Genomic DNA, 22,687 nt, shown 5'->3' with positions numbered 1-22,687 from the left:
AAGCTGTATTTTCAGCATCATTACTCCAGTCTTCAATGTCACATGATCCTTCAGAAATCATTCTAATATGTTGATTTGCTGCTCAATATTATCAATGTTGAAAACAGTTGTGCTGCTTCATGTTTTTCTATGTAACAATTTTTAAATATATTATTTGTTGAATACATATATATACAAACACTCACACTCACACACACATACACACACACATGAAAAATAAACATTAAAGATAAAACATAAAAATAAATTGTAATATTATTGTAGTATATTTTACAAGTAAAATACTATTTCAGTCTTTACTTAATTTCATGTTTAATCCAATGTGTTAATTTTCATTTTTTTGTAATTAATTGTGAAATTTGCTAGCAATTTCTAAATTAAAATAGTTTCTACACCATTTTATATTTGTTTGTGTTTTGTCATCAGGCTTTTTTGTACATCAGTCTTTTGTAAACTTTTGTACAGTTAGATTGCTTTTTATCTTTGTCTTGAATGGAAAGGATCATATCTGCAAAACCTGCTTTACAGTATTTGTGGTTATTTTTAGAAAGGGATGCATCTCCGGTTATTTCTGCAGTTTAATGTAAACCGGAACGAGTTATGAAAATCTTAGACCCCAGTTTCTCACTTGAAAGCTGAATATTGGCTCTGAACTGTAAGTGTGTTGAGATCAGGCCAGTCTCTGGAGACGTCTTCCCTTCCACACAATTGGAAAGCACATTGCAGGTGATGATCGGCTCTCTAAACAATATTCTGATACGCCGCGTGCCCTTTCTGTCACTGTGCTTTGTTGTTTCTATGACGGTGACATATGAGGATAATAACTGTAGATAAAAAGGCCATTTTGGAGGCACTTCCACATCAGAGGCCAGGCCGCGGGTTGTTTCCTATGGTAACAAATGCTGCAGAGAATCGAGCACCAATTCTGTTAAAATAATGCTCATCATTATAATGATTTGCTCTGGAGGCAAAGCACTTTTTGCCAATGTAGCATTCATTCATGTTTTTTTTCCCCCTTCAAATGCAATATAAAGAATTGCACTTCGTATACCTAACTACCTTATTATGTATGAAGGCCATTTTATTCAGAACATTAAACATTTTGTTTCTGATTTCAGCTGTTGGTTTGTTGATTTGCTGATCTTCACAGGCAGCGGTTGTAGCTGTGGATTGGTGGTGGAGATGGGCTGATTGGTAATCTCCTCATTTCCTGACGGCGGTCCGTTGACAAAAAAAGCTGTTTTGAAGAATGTCCTGGCCACTGGTTTCCACAACAAAATATACAGTGATTTTCAAGCTACATGTTTTTAAATATGACTCATGCTCTTTTTCAGGTCTTCTAAACAACAGCTATTTGCGAGGAACAGATCGAAATTTAAAGGTATAGTTCACCCAAAAATGAAAAGTTGTTATCATTTAAGGCTAAAGTGTACTTGTAGTAACACGTAGCCTTGCAAAGTATACTCCATTTGATAGTGTGCACGAACACAGGCAATCAACACATGCACACTACAAAGATTCATCCTTGTCCAGTGTCTGCGCTACTTTTTTCCCAGTTATGACCGATAAATTATCGTAGTACTTTTTAAAAAAAAAAAATAGATAAGCAAGCCCAGGCCCGGTGACAAAAATTAACGTAATGCATTACTTTGCATAAAAAAAGAACCAAGTAGTTACTTTTTTGTGGAGCAACACAATATTGTAATGCATTACTTTTAAAAATAACTTTCCTCAAAACTGGTGAACTATACCTTTAAGTCATTATTGATAATCTTCCCTTTGGTGTAGCTTTTAAATCCGAAAGGAAAGCTTTTCTGTGAAAGCTGTCATGTGGCATCAGAAGACTTGGAATTGCATGCACGCTTTTTTGTTTGTTTTCTTTTATGCAACTTTATAGCCCTTTGGCATTGAAGTCTTTTGTAGAATGGATAACAGTGCTTTGGCCATTCTTCAAAATCTCCCTCTTTTGTGTTCCAAGGAAGAAAGAGAATTCAAACTGGTTTGGAAGGACATGAGGGTGAGGAAATAATTTTTTTGGGTGAACCAATTCTTAAGAATCCCAGAATTCCACTGTAAATGCAACTCTTTGACTAATTTTAGCCTGCAGTTCTTTGTGATCCTTGTGATGCTTGCCATTTGAAAGCCACTTAATTCGCTCTCATACCATTGTAAGCCTATCCCATAAAACACAAATGCAAGCACCACTTAGAAGACATTACTTCCAGCAACACTTTCCCGAAATGAATGTTTGAGAGAAGCTAAAAGCTTTGCTTTCTTCACATTACAGAGGAAAAGTCATTGAAAAATCTTACAGTGAAAGCCTCACATATCTGTTCTCTTCGGTTCTGAAGACCAAGCAGGCATTTGAGGCTTGGTCTTTATGCAACATTTAGTACGTCTGGCCCACATTTTATGGTGTCTTCTCAAACTGTGAATGTCTAGTATGATAATTTGCCTCTCTCGGTGAAGAACAGGAGATTGTCTTCAGCACCCGAGCCAGGATTTCTACAGCACTGAGAGAAAGAGCATTTAACAGACATGGCCCAAAGTTCAACTTCTCTGCATTTTGTCTCTTGGCTCGGCAAATAGGGAACGTTCAGTTGAAGAAGATGGCAACTGTCACTTTTTAGACGTTTACAAGTGATAGATTTAATAGATTATTCTTTTATCTCTGTACTTCATGCGTATTGCGTTGGGTTGGTGAATTATTGAACATTACATGTCGAGATGTTCCCTTGTCAAATGAGCTGCATTGCTGGTAAAAAATAAGACATCAATCTATTTAAACAACTAATCAGTTTTCTTGCTTCTAAAAATGGAGGGGAAAGTGTTTGTGTATTCATAGCAGTAGCAGTGCATCATCATATCATGAACATGATAATTATCAGTGCGTGAATCTAAACCACTCAGATTGCCCACAAATTATTTTTTGATTATATACTGTATGTGGGCAGTGACAAATCATATAGACAAGTGCAAAATCATATACAGTAACTTCCTCTTTCCTACGGTCAACTACGGTTGCTGTGTCTCATTTCGAAGGCTGTGCTACATTTAGGCTGTGTCTTATTTTAGAAAAGTAATCATTGTAAAATTAATTGTTATTCCTCTTGAGGCATAAATTACTATAATGTATTTCTTGTTTTGGGATGTAACTGTTACTTTTCTGCAATAATGCAACTTTGAAGAAGGATTTGTTTAGAATGTTGGTAACCAAACAGTTTCTGTAGTATTTTTTCTTCTTCCATAATATGAATGTCAGCGTGGACCAATAACTGTTTGGGTACCCACATTCGTCAAAATATCTTCTTTCATTTTTAGCCGAAGAAAGGTTTGAATGGGGTTACTCTGAAACTACAATGGTTTAGTTTAGTGCTTGCTTTTATCAGCAGGCCGTGTTTCATCTTGAAAGTTGAAAATACCCTCAATGTTCAGTTACTGTATGGTGGTATTTTTATAAATATCTCGCTTTGATTTAAGCGATGTCTCAAAACCTGCTGAGCGGCCTACCTAGACAGTACTTTTCAAAAACATAGGCATGAAATATGCTATGATTCGCCTGAGGAAATATTGTCGTATCATTAGTGCCTCAATAACAAGAACCTGGGCAAATCTGTAAGTAGAAATCCCAGCATCTGCTCCACAAGTAGATGGCATGGGAAATTATTTATTAGATTGTGTATTTATTCTTTTCCCAATGCAGTAGTACTGAATGTGGGTCGAGAGGCATGTATATGTGTTCTGTCTCATTTCTTGGCAATTCCAATCTTGTTGACTAAATATACCCTCATTTGAGATGTGTCTTCTGCTTGCTGGGAGGTAAGATGATGTCTGTTTCATGCTGGCCAGTGCCATTACTGAATCATTTTCTCTGGGCCACTGACTGAAATCTAACCTCGGATGAATTCAAATGCATTTTTAATGTCCATTTTGCCAAAATGCAGTCTTATATGCCTCATAAGTTCAACCCCGTTGCTAACAGCCCTGCAAGCTATAGTCGAGTTTGAGGAATAGACATTATATAGTGGTGTTTATCATAAGGAAGGATTTTTTGCTAACGTTTTTCTGTCAGTTATGACTGCTGCAACCAATCATGTTCCTCTCCCTCCAGGCTCAACCTCAGACTAAAGACTGAACCATACCCGTTTGTTTTTGACACTTGACTTCACTTGCTGCATTTAAGCCATAAGATCAAATGCACAGATTTATTAGAGCACCAATAAAGGTGCTGTAAGCAATTTTAACTAGAATTCCACTACACTTAGCCACTACGAATGGGAATGTAACGTTTGTGGCTCTGTTCACTGATTATCATTCTTTAAAGATTTAATCACCAATACTTTTTTCCTGGCATGGGAATGTGCCCTACCTACTTGACTAAATGCATATTTTAGATCTTGCTGTGAGCAATTCATCCATGCATATGTTTAATCTTTACTTTTTTTCTGGCTTGCACCGTCAGCGAATTCCAAATAGCTTTTTTTATGTCCTTGAAGGGCACTTTGTGAACGGGACAACAGTTAACAAATGGAACCTGTGATGGTCATTTCAAGCAAGTGATGTCCATTTGTGATCACGTGATCGTAGTTTTTGAAATATTTAATAGTTAATAGTAAAACGACTCGTTTAGACAGCATTTGAATAAAATAATAATACATATTTATTTACTCCTGCAAACATTCTAATATTGTATTTCATTTTTGCGCATCGAGGAGCCGCTATTAATATGCAGGGTATTGAAATTACTTTTGAATGAGCGCTCGCTGTTCACTTTCACTATTGATTTCGCGATCGCACGTACTTTGTAAACGGAGCACATTTTAACTAAATATTGTTTATTATGACTGGACATAAACTAATACAAAAAGATGTTAACATAATAACATGGAAATATGTGACTCTGGAGCACAAAAGCAGTCATCAGTAGCACGGGTATATTTGTAGCAATAGCCAACAATACATTGTATGGGTCAAAATTATCAATTTTTTTTAATGCCAAAAATCATTAGGATATTAAGTAAAGATTATGTTCCATTAAGATATTTTGTAAATTCCCTACCATAAAAATATTAAAACTTAATTTTTGATTGGTAATATGCAGTGCTGTGGACTTCATTTGAACAACTTTAAAGGCAATTTTCTCAATATTTAGATTTTTTTGCACCCTCAGATTCCAGATTTCCAAATAGTTGTATCTCAGCCAAATATTGTCCAATCATAACAAACCATACATCAATGGAAAGATTATTTATTCAGCTTTAAATCTCAATTTTGAAAGATTGACACTTATGACTGGTTTTGTGGTCCAGGGTCACACAATCTTGAAATCGAACATTTGGGTTGGATTTGCATGTATTCGCAATTTCAGGAGTGAGGTTCATTCTGTACATACACAAAACGCAGCTGTCACTCCTGAAACTTTTCAGTCTGCACATGGCCATTTAGTCAGGATAATTTCGTCTGCTTAAACCCACCACTGCAAGCACATGTTTATCTGCCTCCACATCTCAACATCCAATCAACAGTCTCTGCCCTACATTTTTTGATAACCCATAAGTTCACTAATCTTAAATATTTTAACTGGTATAACAGTCTTTTTAACATTTTAAGAAGTCTTATATTTTGCGATGGAAAAACAAGAATTGCAATATGCCCTAATGATTATTACACTTCAGAAGGCTATGATGTAATGAAAAAAATGGTTGCATATTTAAAGTAAAATTGCAGCACAATTGCACGTTCTACAAGCTTGATGTTTCAGAGAGGTTTGCAGTCAGTGAATACAGAGCCATTATGCCAAGTGATTGCTATGATCTACTATTGATGAATTATCACAATGTTTAATTTAGGATGGCTGTAAAATTGCATCTTTTTTGAAGGAGCACCTGGGAGTGATAAAGCGTAGACCTTTGAAAGTCCAAATGTATTTGGAGCTTGTTTATGATTAAGTCCCACATTATAAATAAAATCTATTTTGGTTACACAATAAATTAGCTTTTAATTAAAGTAAACGCTTATAGCTTCTTGTCATAGGAAGGAACATCTAAGAACGTTATCACATTCACATCTTTTTTTATTTCTTTTCTGTAAACACATTAGTGTATCAACGTGTCTTGCATTTTTTAAACTTGCAGTTGAATATGTGCTGCAACCCGTATATTTATATGTATTATTTATATTATTCCATTTACACATCCTCATCTGTTTTCTTCTCACTTTGTTGTTTTTGTGGTGCTGTTTGTTCAGTTCAAATTGGATATTTCTCATAAAAGCCGTGTCATTTAGGTCGGGCCAGCCAGAGACTCGGGGGCAGGGTGACTCGGACAAATGTCAAGAGGTTAGAGTTCATTACCATGTTCTTTACTGCTATTTGAGGAGGACTGTTTCCTGGAACTCTCTCAAGACTCACACGCTTCTGTACTGACCATGCAAACCAGTCACTGCAAAACACTCATTCCTGTCTAGACAAGGTTTGTTTTTTTTGATTGTATTGATTTCATAATATAATATGTTTCCAGAACGGTGCTCTCTCTATGAAGCTGTGAATCAAGCATTCACAGACCAAAGTGATGAAAGACGGCACTCAGGATTTCTGACATTTCAATTATAGATCTGAATGAAACCTAGATATGCGATTGCAGTTTTGAAACAAAGATGCACAATGTTAATTTGTATCTTATGTCCTTTGTGCATTTTGTTTCATAGTTTGAAAAGTATAAATGTAGCACAGGTCGAAATTTACACTCTTTAAGCCTTCAGCAAGTTAGTTGGCCTTTAACTTAGCGAGGAACTGCAATATTACATGGTTTAAATCCAACATTGTTGGAAGTTGCTTGTTTAATTTGAATACATAGATCATCTACTAAAAAACCTTCTTGGTTTTATGAGCCTTATAACTATTTACTTCTGTGCAGAATATAACATCGAGGGGCCAGATTCACAAAAAATCCTCTAAAGATAAATTCTAAGAAGTTCCTAAGTACACAAGTTCTATATTATTTTCTTTAGCACATCTTTTGTTAAGAGGAAAATTAAAGGCTTGGTGTTGTCTGATTGTATGGTGGTTTTGATCAACTCGATAAACGCCCTTACGGTCATTTTTTTTGTCTACAGGTTACCTAATCAAAAATGGTTTTTGTCACAAATGGCTTGAAGGGAGTGCATTTGTGTGTTGTACTTTTTAATGTGCTGTGTAAGTAGTTATCAGCTTGTTTAAGATGGAGTAGTGTTGTCAAAAGAACCGTTTGCGATACCATTCAGTTCTGAAATGTTAAAAACGTCCATTTCCCGCTAGCATTTGAGCACTGTTGAGCAGATTCTTACACTGCGCTGATTGGTCATTTACATTTCATCAGTTACAACCCATCGCTGCTTTTAGGAATATGAGACAAATAGAATGTTATGCTTCAATTTTTACAAGAAGTTTTTTAAGAACATTCTTATCAGGAATTCCGATTTTTCTAAAGTTTCATCTTAAAAGCAAGTTAAGAATACTCTTAAATATTTTAGGGAATACAAAACATTATTGACCTTTATTGTTAGAAAAAAATAGCAGTTAAGAATCATTTTAATAAATAATTTGATTTTGTAAATCCAGTCCCAGATGCTTATCTAGGATGCTAAAATAACGCCAGAACACCATTTGGCAACACATATTGTCACATTAAGCTACTGACACACAAATATAAGACACAGAATTATAATACAAATTCTAATCTTCACAGTTTTTATGACAGGTGCCATTTTGCTGAAAGAGTGAGACTTTAGGAGAGACACAGTGACCCGAGCTGTCACAAATATGCAAGAAAAAGCAGCTAGATAATTCCATTGTCATGAGGGACAAAAAAAACATTTTTAATAAAAATGCAAAACGCAGTTTCAGGACTGGGAAGAAATATTTATGCCTGGTAAATAAACTCATCGGTGCTATCGGGAGCTAAAGTAAACAGTTAATTTTGGACTCTGGCTTTTCTTGAATCAGATGATCCCCAGCTACTTTGACTACTAAACTGCTGTGCATTATGGATATTTTGGTATTTATTTGGATATTTGTTTCTCGCTGAATTTAGATTGCTTTCTCCAAGACATTTACTATGCTGATGAAAAGGCTGTTTCATAGAGATACCTCAGTCCCCTTACCGTCCAAACGCAGCTAAGCCTGTATTGTCTTCTTAACAGGGTGCCGTCACCGGGAGATTAAGCCTCTGCTTAACACATGATGTTCAAGGACTACAGATCTGGCCGAGCTGTAGGTGAGTTGATATGCCTTCCGCTGATGGAAGTTCTGTCTGCTTGATGTACCATCAGAGACCCTTTAAGCTTCTCATTCACAGGCAGAGTGTAGATCTCACAGCAGAGAAAGGATTTGTTGGCAAGATCTCTGCTGCACACCTGATAAGGCTGTCAGTGTCCCCCACGAGAGGCTGCTTCTCAATAATAAGAGGTTTCTTCTCCGCTTCTTTGACATTTATTCTGTCACGAACAGGTGGAAACGTCTGCCGGATCGCCTCCGTCGCTTTTCGCTTCTTATTTGCGCTTTCTAAATGACAGGAAGTTTAGATTTCAGACTTTTATCAAGTTTGGAGAGATTAAGCTGAAAGGTGAAGCCGGCACTGCTTCAGATGTGTGTTTGCGAGCCAAGAGGAAAGTATAGGGTTTAGTCTGACATTAGAGCGTATAAATAACCCAAATGTTTATGCCAGTGGAGAAGTGGTGCTTTTCGGAGGATAAATCCCGAAAGCAGGGTCTCTGTATGAAATGCCAGGTGGCCAGATGGACGTTCTGTTCAATCTCTTGTGTAAACCCTCTCTGAGCTCTCTTTTTGAGCTTTTTCTGAGAGATAAAAGCTTTGTGCTTGTTAAAGTGACTCGTTTAGTTGTATTTTTAATGCTAAATGCTTTCAAAACCAACTTAACTCGGTTTTGACATCTGACGTTTGACGTGACGGACAGGTCTTCAATCGCGCAGGAGAGTGAGTGTTAGAAATCAAGTCCTGACAGGAGGATTGAGCCGGGCGACTGTGAGGGAACCAAAGGCTGTAATTTCTCAAAGGCATGTGGAAGATGAGCGTGTCCGTCCTTATTACATGGGCCGTGCCGGTCAGTTGGCTCGTGTTTGCTCCGCACGGTCCTGCTGCAGCTGTATGGGGGCAGATTGCCTCATTTACACTGGAGCTTTTCTTCCACGTTCACCTTATCTAGCCCAGCGCACAGCAAGTTGACTGATGACTTCCTCTTTTCCACAATCAAGGACAGCCGATCCGGGAGTGCTTTTTTGTGCTTTCTCATAAGGTAATTGAATGCAGGTCACAAAAAGAGAACTGACAGCACAGACTGAAAGCTGATGCATATTAAGATCAACGTGAAATCAGAATTGTATTTAATGCACGTATTGAGAACCTTCCAGTTCTTGTTATTGCACATAAAATGTTGTGGTAGAAGTATTTAATTAGAATGTTCAACAACCAAACAAAATAAAAAAAATTATAATCTTTCCTTTTTCTTCTGATGTGGGCTGATGGATATTATTAACCAACAGCTAAGTATTTATCTGGCTCTATTCTGGCTTTACCAAAAATTGCCTCATTTTAGCTGATTATTTGATCTGGGCCATGTATTTAACTAGAATTACACTACTATTCAAAAGTTTGTGATCAGTATTTTTTTAAAGAAATATTTTCAGCATCGATGCATCAAGTTCATCAAATGTCACAGTGAAGACATTTTATAAGGTTTCAAGCGATTTCTGTTTTAAATAAATGCTGTTTTTATTTGTACTTTCTATTCATCATGGTTTCCACAAAAATATGAAGCATCACAACTGTTCTTGACATCAATGATGATATAAATTTTTCTTTCCTTTTAATCAGGATATTAGAATGATTTTTGAAGGATCATGTAATGTGACTGGAGTAAATTCAGCTTTGATTACAGGAATAAATTACTTTTTAACAAACTCACATAGAAAACAGTTAATTTAAATTGCAATAGTATTTTACGATATTGCTATATTTTTGATCAAATAAATTCAGCCTTGGTAAGCATAAGAGACCTCTCTTAAAACCATTAGAAAATCTTTCAGACTAATATATTACGAATTCAGGGAGATTGACTGTAAGCCGAATGCACACAGCACAGCTTTCCTCTCTCTCAAATCTCTGTTGCAGGACTCGTGTAGGCCGTGAGGTGAAGGGCTCTGCAGGTGAAATGTCTGCGTCAATCAGTCATTAATGAATCAGGAGGTCTCATCGAACTGTCTTTGTAAAATAACACAAGCACGGTTTTGCATTATTCTGTTGCATGATTGAAGGCCTGCAATTAATTTTGCGCTTCTTTGCCTTTATATTAAAAGTATAGCTCATCCTAAAATGAACATTTGCTGTTAATTTACTCAGGTCATCCAAGATGTAGGTGACTTTTTTTTATCAGTTAAACAGTAAAGAAGAGTTTTGGCCAAAACCATGGGCCTTGGTGATTCACAAAATGCAAGTCAACGGCTGAGAATAAAAAAAAACATATCAAGGAAGACAAAATTAATACTCGTGGTTACTGATGATATATTGAGGTCTTATGAAGTGAAATGATTGGTCTGTGCAAGAAACTTAGTCATGGCCAAAAATATCGGCACCCTTGCTAAATATGATCAGAGAAGGCTGTGAAAATTAATCTGCATTGTTAATCCTTTAGATCTTTTATTTAAAAATTTCACAAAAATCTAACCTTTCATTGGACAATGAGAATTTAAAATGGGAGGAAATATCATTATGAACTAAATGTTTTTTCTCAAATACACGTTGGACACAATTATTGGTGCCCCTAGAAATTCTTATGAGTAAAATATTTTACAATTTTGAGCACTCCAGGGTGATTATGAACATGCAATTATCCAACCATGGCTTCATGTTTCACAGAAATATAAATAGGAGGGAAACCAAAGCCCAAATTCCCTTAATCATCCATCACCAGTGTTGTGCAAGTTACTTCCAAACTGTAATACATTATAGATTACTTGTTACTGTTATTTAAAATAATTCCTTACCTTACAATATTACTGTCTCAGAATTGTAATGTGTTACATGATTCCTGTATTACTTTCACCAAAATAACTACAGAAGTAGAACTTAACATTCTAAAAAGACAAAATATACTAGAGCTTTTAAGGATGAAAAAAATATTATTTCAAAAATGTTTTATACTTTAATGCTCTCTCTTGAACAACTGCTCCCACATCAAAGAAGATGCATTTCTCTCTAAAGGCGCGTCTAACGAGGAGATGACGAATCCTTACTATTGCCCCTGGACACATTCATGGTAATTACTTTTGCTGGGGCTTTTGCTTTATTGTGTGTATTTGAATGCAGAACTCTTCATCTGTGCTGACAGCTCGCTGCTGCTGCGGGACACTTAACACCGTCGAGCCGCTCTTGACAGTCGCGGTTGCACGGACTCATGTTATTTCCACCAGCGTGGCAATTTTTTCATCAATAATTGATGGGTGTCTAAAAAATAAAGATAAGTAGAAGCCTAAAACAGGCCCGAGGACCGGCCCGCGTCTGAACTATTACGTGAATATTGTCCCAAAGGGACATAAAAAAGTCGGAGCCCGACTTTAAATTAAATAAATAAAAATAAATAGCTTTTGGGCTAAAAGTGTGTTGTAACGCAAGCGTTACTGAACATGTACAGAGTAAAATATTACTGAAAATTGATTTGTAATGTCTTACACTACTGCGTTACAGCAAAAAGTAATCCGTTACTGTAATGCATTACTTTTGTAACGCGTTTCTCCCAACACTGTCCATCACAATGAGAAAAACCAAAGAATATATTTCTGATGTTCAGCAAAAGATAATTGAGCTTCACAAATTAGTGAAGTGGCTTTAAGAAAAGTGCTAGAGCAGTGAAAATGAACATTTCCACCATCAGGGCAATAATTAAGAATTTCCAATCAACATAAAATGTTACGAAACTGCCTGGAAGAGAACGTGTGTCTATATCGTCCAAATGCACGGTGAGAAAGAGAGTTTGAGTGGCTAAAGACTCTCTAAGGACCACAGCTGGAGAATTGCTGACAATAGTTGAGTCTCGGGGTCAGAAAACCTTTAAAAAAATAAATTGTCAAACAGCCCCTACATTACCACATGTTGTTTGGGAGGGTTTCAAGAAAAATTCTCCTAGCTCATCCAAAAACAAACTCCAGCATATTCAGTTATCAGACACGACTGGAACTTCAAATGGAACTGGCTTCTATGGTCAGATGAAACTAAAAAATGAGCTTTTTAGCAGCAAACACTCAAGATGGGTTTGGTGAACACAGCGATAAAAAGTACCCCATGTGTACAATGAAATATACTGCTGTATTTCTGATGTTGTGGGTCTATATTTCTGCTGGAGGTCCTGCACATCTTGTTTAGACACATGGCATTATAGATTCTATCAAATACCAACAGATATACAAACCTCAAAAACAACACAAAAATGGGTCATTGAGCACAAAAGCAAGCTTCTGCTGGTCATTCCAGTCCTCTGACCTGAACCCTGTAGAAAATGAGTGAGGTGAACTGAAGAGAAGAAGCACCGTCATGGAGCTGTGAATCTGAAGGATCTGGAGTGATTCTGGATGAAGGAATGGTCTCTGATCTCTTGTCAGGTGTTCTCTAACCTCATCAGGCATTATAGGAGAAAATGTAGAGCTGTTAAACTGACAAATAGAGGTTTCAAAAAGTATTGAATAAAAGGGTGCCGTTAATTGTGGCCAATGTGTATTAGAGAAAATCATTGTGAAGCTCAATTATCTTTTGCTGCACATCAGAAATATATTCTTTGGTTTGTCTCATTGTGATGGATGATTAAGGGAATTTGGGCTTTGTTTTCCCTCCTATTTATATTTCTGTGAAACAGGAAGCCATGGCTGGATAATTTCATGTTCATAATCACCCTGGAGTGCTCAAAATTGTGAATATGAATGGGAATATACTTCAGAGATATTTTACTCATAAGAATTTCTAGGGGTGCCAATAATTGTGTCCAACGTGTATTTGAGAAAAACATTTAGTTCATAATGATATTTCCTCCCATTTTAAATTCTTATTATCCAATGAAAGGTTAGATTTTTGTGAATTTTTTAAATAAAAGATCAAAAGGATTAACAATGCAGATTAATTTTCACAGCCTTCTCTGATCATATTTACCAAGGATGCAGATATTTTTTGCCATGACTGTATTTACAACATTATTACTTGTAATCCAGGGCCTTAGACAAATCTGGTTCTTTTGGACAGTTCCTTTCAATGAAAATGGTTCTGTACTGCTTGAGCTGCGAACTGTGAACTCAACTAGTTTACTAAAAGGACTTGTTCAGAAGAATGACTTGTTTGTGAACCGAATATCATTCTGGACTGTTTGCCTGACACTCTGGATTACAGGTAATAATGCTGTAAATAATGTTCAGTTTCTTACACAGACTGATCATTTCGCTTCATAAGACCTCAATATATCGTCAGGAGCCATGCATATTAATTTTGTGTTCCTTAATATGCTTTTTGTCATCAAAGACCGGCAGCTGCTCACTTGCTTTTATGAAGCACCAAAGACCACAGTTTCAGCTAAATATCTTGTTTACTGTTATACTGATGGGGACAAAAAAGTCTCTCTTAAAGCCTGTTTGCAACAACTTATCTCGTTAGTTCTAAAAGTTCACCAAACAGTCCTATTCAGTCCTTTAATTAGCCTCTTGGAATATAAGCTAAATCTTCCAGGTTTTAAAATGGCAAAAAAACTGCAGCTCTGCCTGCCAACATTCAACCTCTAAAGCAGTTAAAATGTTTAACTGACTCTCACCACCAGACATTTTACATTTCCAGTGAAACATTCCTTATGGAAACCAGAATTGTGAACTGCAACACAGTGTCCTAAAGTACTTGTGACAAGGACTTCACTTCAGCTGTCTTACCTTAGCCATATTTATTTGTTTAGTAGGTCTAATGAAGTTATAATATGGGCATTATCTCATCTTACCAGCACTACTCAGCCCTTGCCACCTTGGAAAGACTTCATCAATGTGATCCCTGAAAATGACAGAGTCATTAGTGTTGCTGAATGGGACAAATCTAAAAATGTCAGTGAAAACAATAAGAAATGGAAATGGCTTTAAAGAATCTGATAAATTCAGCTGCCAGGTTTATTTTTGTTTGTTTTTTTTGTTGTTTTTTTGTGCTTTTTTTGTTTGTTTTACATTTATGCCTTTGACAGACACTTTTATCCGACTTATATTGCATCAGTTCATACATTCCCTGGGAATTGAACCCATGACCTTGGTGTTTGTAGTGCCACGCTCCACTGTTGGAGCTATATGAATGCCCAATTGCCTGCATTTTATATGATTTCTATGCAGTGAATTGCTCTGAACATAGTTTAAATTCTCTCTTTGTCTGATTTTCAAGGCCTTCAGGATTTATATTTAGGTGCATCACTCTTTCAATATGAGTTGGGCCAAATGATGGGCAGAATTCCAGTTTAGCTCTTGGGATTTTAATTGCTTTTCGTGACCCAGTGATTGAGGCTTTAGCCTTTTTTTTTTTTTTTGTGCTTTTTTTTTCCCTTCATTAGAGCAGCCCCCCCCCCCCCCCCCCCATTTTTCCCAGTGAAAGAAAGACATCCTATAATGTAAAGAAATTAATGACTTTCTTTAGAATTTTTTTTGGGGATATTGTTAACCAATATCTAAATAGCTATTATGCAATCTGGCTCTATTCTGGCATATTAAGTCATTTTTGCACCTTCTAATCTATGGATGGATAAATCCTGATGGATAGAAGTCTTGCCGTACACTTTTTCGTATTAAAAATCCTGAGAAATGTGTTGCAAAGACAATTCATGGCGACTTGACTGGCTGATATTATGATGATATAAAACCAATTAATCCATGTATACAAATTTATTTTGATGCACTTCATCAAGAAAACTTAAAAGGAGAAAATTTATGTTAAAGCTAACAGTTCTCTAAATCTTCTTTTGCCTTCTTTGACCTGAGTCACATATTCACATATTTATCTATAATTACATTACCATTCAAAAAATGTTGCATTTTAGGTAATTTGCTCCCATCTAATGCAATATTAATCCTTTTTTTTTTGCCTGTGGAAGAAAACGTTGTTTGAAATCGGGAAAAAAGAAGTAGAGTCAGTCCCTCAACTTGGCATGAATTAAATAAGAGCTCAGTGCAGCTTTTAATCATTCTCTGTGAGGTGAGAGAATTCATTAGATGCTGCCTTGAGAAACTTTGGCCTGTTTTTATTGTGTTCAAGTTATTAAAACATGAACACCATATGTGTGACTAACAGGACATGGGAAATGAACAAACACCCTTCTAAAGACCAACCAAACACATCTGTGTCACACAAGTCGCATTATTGTGTAGAATCAGGATGAAAATGCATCTTACTGTATTTGCTGTTTTGCAGCCAGGGGCAACGCTGCCATCCATGAAAGAACTAGCTCACCTTTGTAAAGGTGAATCATCTGTCAAACACCTACAGCTCTATTACCACCACATAAATGATAGCCGCAGATGGGAACGGGGCAACATGATTAGATCTTTGCTGGCCCTTTCCTAAAGTCAGAATTTAAACAGAAAAGCAAGATACTAGCAGATTATTAGTGTTAATTGTACCTGTTGGCTGTTTAATATGTGATGTAGTTCACTGAAATTTGAGGGAAAACGTCTGTTCGATTAGAGTAAATGAAAGGAAAGTGCACTGCTCAGACAGGCTTTGATTGCTGTTATTGGGCTAATTTACAGATAAGAGTCGTGACATGCAAGAAAGCTCTTATGTGGAACCCTCTCTTTAAAGAAAGTTTTTTCACTTAAGCTTAATAATATATTATAGTAACATATCAAAGGCCACGTTTCCAGTGCTTTTAATGTGTCACTTTGATGCTGTGATATGTAATTTCCTCGCAGCACAAATGACTCAGGCGCAGCTTTGGAATATTTCTACGTGACCAAAACAGCAGCATGCCACATTTATTTCCCTAATTGCATGAAAACTGTTTAAAACGAGTGCCGAAAACATAAAAATGCTCATTTTACCTCTGAAAAATCATCTTGACAGCTGTTTGTATCCCCTTTGGCTTTGGAATATTCAGAGCTAATTGTTAAGAATGGCAAAATAAACAGTTTATTATGAATATGCCAATGCTTTCATTCATGCACATCAAAAGAATTCCAAGGGAAAGCGGCTGATGCCAAAAACGATGGCTGGTGTTGGTGTCCAGGAAAAGTGAGGGAATAAGGCGACTTTGTATCAGGATACACGAGGGCGGTGTGCCAAAACAAGCTAATTATATTTGCATCTAACATCTAAGAATATAAATAGACTCCTGAGCAGTACACTTGATCTGCTGTAGATATTTCAGGCTTCTTGAATGTGCTTCAGTATAAAAAAAAGTCGTGACGTATTGTCAAGTATGGTGACCCATACTCGAAATTGGTGCTCTGCATTTAACCCATCCAAGTGCACACACACAGCAGTGAGTAGTGAACAAATGCACACACACACACACACACACACACCGTGAACACACACCCGGAGCAGTGGGCAGCCATGCTGCAGCGCCCGGGGAGCAGTTGGGGGTTCGGTGCCTTGCTCAAGGGCACCTCAGTCGTGGTATTGAGGGTGGAGAGAGCGCTGGACATTCCCTCCCCTCACCTACAATCCCTGCCGGCCGGGGGCTCGAACTCGCAACCTTTCGATTACGAGTCCGACTCTCTAACCATTAGGCCACGACTTCCCCCTATGCTAATTCTATAAAGTCTTGACTCTTTCTTTTCCCCCCGAGGATGTTGGTGTGCAGCGTTCATCAGGTTTGAGATAAACACAGCAGCTGTAGCAGGCCGCGGTTTCCACCCACACTCTTATCATGCTTTTATGAGACCGTTGTAATGTCAAATGCTGTGCTCACAACACCGGTCTCCCCTGCTCTCCTAAACGCGGTGCACGGTAGGACTGTGAATTCCTCCTGAATGTGTTAAGACATCTGTTAAACCTTCTTAGCTCTGAAAGTAACCCTGGCTATGCCGCGCAGCTCAGGCCGCAGATAGTGATCTGTAAACATGGAGGTGCTAAAGTTCATCTGGGATTCTGGCAAGCCAAAGCATTATTTAACCCTTGTACATCAATTTAATAAAAATTACACAGAGGTCCTTAGAGGATGAAAATGTTTGTGTCATAAAAGTATTATACATTAATATTTTTTTCTACTTTCAGAAATATTATACTTGCATATAATATTTTTCTTTTTAAACCAAAATAACTACCAAACATTTCATTCATTTAGAGGTTTAAACTAGCAGAACACAACAAGCTTTTTTTTAGTGTAGAGTGATAATTTTCCCTGGAAAATCATCAGTATCATTACTTAATTATGAGGGTTTTTGTGTTTTAATAAAATTCTAATAAAAATACATACTTGGAACCTTTTGTATTACCAAAATAGTCAAAAATGCACAAAGGTTAATCTTTTTTTGGTCCTCTCGTGTGCTGACAGTCATATGTGCTGCTAAAATACCTTGCTGCACTCATTGTTCTGAGAAAATTGATAATCACATGTAAGAACAGTAGCTCAGTGTTAGTCGGTTCATATGTGCTGGTCACCTACATTGCTTTTGTGCTTGAATGTCATTTTAATATTTTTTTAAAATAAATAAATAATCAGGTCAAATTTGAAGGCATGCTATCCCTTGGTATCCCTTTACATTGAAATGTGCTTCCTTTGACACTTGAATATGTATTACTTTAGCAGTGTTCTTGTCCACTGCAGTGAATGGCCCATGCTTGTACATTATTTAAGAGACCTTGGGGTTTTACTGTAGAGCCTGTTGTAGTTTATATGGCAATTAGCCTCAGGTTTAAGTGTTGCTCTGCTCCCTCTACTGGCACACAGCCTCACATCCACTATATGCACACTTTACAGTGATAAAGAAACACATCTAAAGGATCCCTTATTATACACAGACGTGTTATTGCATGCATTTACTAAAGATTACCACGGCAACTAGCAACCAGAGTTTTCGCAATGCATACATAAAATAATATTGTGCACACATATAAGTTATTTTTGTTGGCTAATACCAAGTTATTGCTTGCATTTAAATAGGCTAAATAAATACCAAGTCCTAACAAGAAGTAGACTAACAACTTGTGTGCCTCAATAGACACATTTCACCTTATATTTCACCCACTGACCGCGAAAAAAAAAAAAAGAAGCATATTTTGTGAATGGGATTCTCACGCGCAGCAATCAATATGAGTAACGGTCAACCGTCAATCGAGCGCGTGAGAGACGCTCGCGTGCAGGGTTAATTATAACGACAGCGTGCTAGTTTAGTCGCGTCGCGGGCAGTGTAGTAGTTATGACTGTGGATCCTCCTCTCTCTCTCTCTCTCTCTCTCTCTCTCTCTCTCTCTCTCGCTGTGGTCTGCTCACTTTAAAGCAGTTATAAGCGCAGCGGACCCACAGACACCAGCAGCCAAGCTCCTAGCGCGGAATAACGTCCACTACCGGAGCCCTACGGGACTTTAACTGGCTTCTTTTTCAACCGAATCCTCAGGACGATGTTCCTTGTGCAGTACACAGGTACGCTGTCTTCAGTTTAACTTTATTTGATAGATTAGAAACATTAAATGTGGCTAGTCCCGTTTCTGAGGTGTATAGTACAGAATAGGGAGCCGCCCGTTAAGAACGGACGTACGGTCAGGAAAAAAATGAATGAAAACTCTGATAAGAATCAGCATTACATACAGGGATTTCCTCACGAATCACTTTAGTGACTGAAGTGACATCGCGCTTCACTTTAAATACACATCTTAGCGATGTTTCGCCGTTATATATCGGCCGTGTCTTAATACCTATAGTGAGCTGTCTACTAAGACACGGGCGCGTGCAGCGTTTGTGAGAATCACAGACCCATAAATGCTGTTTATATTGAGACACAGCCATCGTCGTCCAGACGACATTAGAGCGCAGTCACTGACAGCTCCGGTGATTAAAACAACTGTTTTGCTTCCGTTATAATGAGATTATAATGACATCGCAATTAACTATATTTGCTCGCCTGTGTTCCTGCAACATCTTGCCACATGCGCTTGTAATGCATCAAGCCATTCCAGTGGGAAGTGGAAACCCAATCCACATGTCCACTGGAGTGAATTGCCACATAAAAATATTTTGGCTTGAAGCTTGCTGACTAGTGTCATTCATTACCTGACTTGTAAGGAATCATTCAGCTCAGAATACAGACTGTAAGGCATGTTGTCAGTCTCAACAATACAAAGCATGACTCAAATCTTAGGAGTTGTAAAGGTGCTGGCAAGATCAATGATAGTTCAAATTGATCAAAAACAAGTTGACCTGTATGGTGAGAAAGTAAGAAAACAGAATAAAAGAAGCTTTGTTTATTCAGAAAGCTACTCAGTACTGGGTGACACTTTAATACGGTTCAATACAGTAATAGCAGGTAATGCATTAGGTGTCATGAACTTATTTTTACAGCATTCACTATAGTTTTAATGATTAGTTATTAATATTGCTATTTGCATTTGTTTCCAGTATGTTAGAATGCTGAATATGTTACTTCATGTTAACTGTTGTGTTAACAAAGTATACAACTTTATAGTAAGTGTTATATACTGTAATTATTTGGTAAACAGTCATAAATAGTATAAAGTATACATGCACCTGTTATATTTGAAATTATTATAACAGAGAACATAAAGTGTGTGACTTACATGTGATTTATTATGAAGCTTGTGTCCTCTTTTGATTGCACGGTGAATGCATCATTGTTAACGAGAGGAGAATTGAAACTATTGTCATCTTTTTACTCAATAACAGAAAAGAGGCTTACTCTCATAATAATATTAATAATAATAATAAATATGCATCAATCAAGGGTGCGTGTGGTTATATTGTGTGTGAAAATGATACTAATATATTTATAAAGTCAGATTTTTTATACCTCCTCACAGGGCTGCACGATTCTTGCTAAAATGTGAATCACGATTTTTCTCCATGGGAATTGAGATCATGAATCTCTTACACGATTCTCATTTTTTCAACCAAAATGTATTGCACTCAAGTACAAAAAACAAAAAAAACACAGGACATTCAGTATAATAAAGTGCTGGAGTAACAAAAAATTATCTTTTCTTTATTTTAGACCCCTTAAAATTAATAATTTTAAAGCTTTAAGTTGTTGAACATAAGAGAACATTAACAGTAATAAATAAAAATATTCACATTCACACGGGACGTCGGCGTCAACGCCTCTCGTTTACTTTGAATGGAGTGACGTCAAGCGTTGCCGAACTGAATTGTGGGTCCCTCGCGTCGCTTCACTGGCGTTGCACGCGGCAGAAGTTGAAAACTTCTCAAATTTTCAAGCGCCAACGCAGGCGTCAGCCAATCAGATCGCCTTATGCAAATACCCTAGCGCAGACGCTAGCCAATCCCGTTCATGCAGCACCAGAAAAGTATGTGATTGGCTGTTATCACTATGACGGTGCGTCAGCACCATGGTCAGCACCAGAGCCGTTGAGAAACAGAGTTGCGACACTCCCATAGGCTTCCATAGGAACTTAGGAATGCGGAAGTAAAGCGTGTCATGGAGCAGCCAATAGTTCCAAACAACCGATAGTTTCAGCATTGAAGCCCATTCATTTCAGTGCTTCTCAAGCACAGTCGCCAGAAAGTTGAGGAAATTACAGCATTTTTTGCCATTATAACGCATTGGTTTACCTCTCTGAAATCTGACCAGTAGTTGTATTTTATGAAACGCGTTATAGTTAATGTTTATTTTTAGATAATAGGCAGTATATGCTATATTTGCAGTTAGATAACGTGGATATATTATATAATAAAATATTTTGATGAATACAGTTGGTTGCCTTTTTTTATTTTGAAGTAAACTTAAATTCTATTTTTTTTTCATTTACATTTAGTAATTTAGCAGACACTTTTATCCAAAGCGACTTACAATGTAGAAGCAAACAGACCAACGAAAGAGCAACAAAATACAAGTCTCAGTTAGTCTAGCACAGTTCACATAGCATTATTTTTTTTTTAAATATCAATAAATAGAATAGGTAAGTGCTAGTATTAATTGGTCAGATGGTGGTGAAAAATATGTCTTTAGATGTTTTTTTGAAAATGGCTAAAACCATTTCTAGCATTTTTCTTGCATTCATTGATATTCACTTGTATATGCATATTGTATCTTATATTTTAACATAATATTGTATTAAAATGTGAATAATAGATGACCATAGATGAAGAAATATATATTAATACAATAACACATTTTACATACTAATTAGATTTCTTATACTCTTTAAATGATCATAATTTATTTCATCATTAGTCTGCACATCCACAGGAATAAGTGTAACACAAAAACACACAAAGGCATGCCTCAAGTCTCCAATCTTTATTAAGCAGTTTACACTATTTATACTTTGCATACAAAGAAATGTAGCCGCCTTATCCTGTGTGTTGCATTGTACTATGCTTTTACTCCTCCATAGTTAAACAAGAAAAAAACATTAATATTATTTCCATTAAACTCCACAGACAAACGTTGTTACTTTGTTGTTGTCTGACCCGATTAATCCCATTCAAACCTATGGACAGCGCGGAGCTGTTTGGAACTATTGAGAGCTCCATGAAGCACGTGACCACGCGGCGGCGAGATCAAAGCGTGTCACAACTCTGTTTCTCAGCGGCTCTGGTCAGCACCAAGCTTCAGACACGCCCTCCGTCAAGCGTTGATGCTGACGCCCCGTTGAAGCAGCGCTGCACAGAATGATCACCGTATGACATCAAAGTTCAGCAAGAGCGATTTGAATGCATAGGATCCGACTGCTTTCTTACCGCTCTCGTGGTACTTTGATGTCATACGGTGATCATTCTGCGAACGCGCCTATTGACTCCGTTTAGGTCTGACGCCTTGTTACACGTCACGTGAGTGACAGCGGAACGTGGCCAATGAGGGAGAGGAGAAAAGTGATCGAGATTTATAATTGATTGGTGAATTAAGTGTTTTGTTACTGTGTGAGTGTGACCAATAACGCGTGAATGCAGCATGATCTGAATGCAGGGAAATACACGGAAATGAATTGCCGTCATTTAGAAATGAGATCGCATTTATGTATGAATCGAGATCGTGATGTTTTTTTTTTCGATTAATCGTGCAGCCGTACCTCCTCATGCCTATTTACTGTGAAAGGCGTCCGGCATTTGTCTGAGTAAACTTACTCATCCAATCCTCAAGTGTGATGGAAAAAGCCTCTTGCTCTGTGACAGCCATGAACTTTCTCACACATTGCTCTTTTGCTGGGTAGGGAGTGGCCATTTAAATTGCACATAATGGATAGTCTCTGGGCTTTCGTGAAAACAGAAGAACCGAAATGAAAAAAGGGGAGTGCGGCACTGAAGACGTGTAAAATGCATTTGTGACAGAGGTTACTTACGTAAAATTAAGCAAGAAATGGCTTTTTTATATATATATAGAAGAAGACTCGAGTGAGAGAAGTAGCTTGTGGGCAGATATCTGTGGTTTGGTGATTCAGTGACTTTCCCTTAGGAGTTGCCAAGAGGATTTAATGCACAGAGAAAATTATTTTAATCCAAAAA

The 22,687-nt window shown here is 37.2% G+C and overlaps 1 protein-coding gene across 4 annotated transcripts in view; it reads left to right on the top strand.

Moving 5' to 3' along the window:
* LOC306883396 (ecto-NOX disulfide-thiol exchanger 2-like) overlaps window positions 1-22,687 on the top strand; it is a 249,548-nt gene that overhangs the window by 42,774 nt on the left and 184,087 nt on the right. Inside the window, exon 2 of one of the 4 annotated variants that reach the window (XM_079438609.1) lies at window positions 8,179-8,252. The exons of 1 other annotated variant lie outside the window; for it this stretch is intronic. In XM_079438609.1, the coding sequence (XP_079294735.1) occupies window positions 8,216-8,252 (37 nt within the window). In that variant the 5' untranslated portion in view covers window positions 8,179-8,215. Of the gene's footprint in view, window positions 1-8,178; window positions 8,253-18,347; window positions 18,635-22,687 lie in introns of those variants that run through there. 2 more of the 4 variants (XM_079438611.1, XM_079438610.1) reach the window with 2 other exon arrangements.

The sequence above is a fragment of the Barbus barbus genome, assembly GCF_936440315.1.
Source record: "Barbus barbus genome assembly, chromosome: 17".
Taxonomy (NCBI): Eukaryota; Metazoa; Chordata; class Actinopteri; order Cypriniformes; family Cyprinidae; genus Barbus; species Barbus barbus.
The sequence above is the reverse complement of the archived record's forward strand: the minus strand, read 5'-3'. Positions and strand labels throughout refer to the sequence as shown.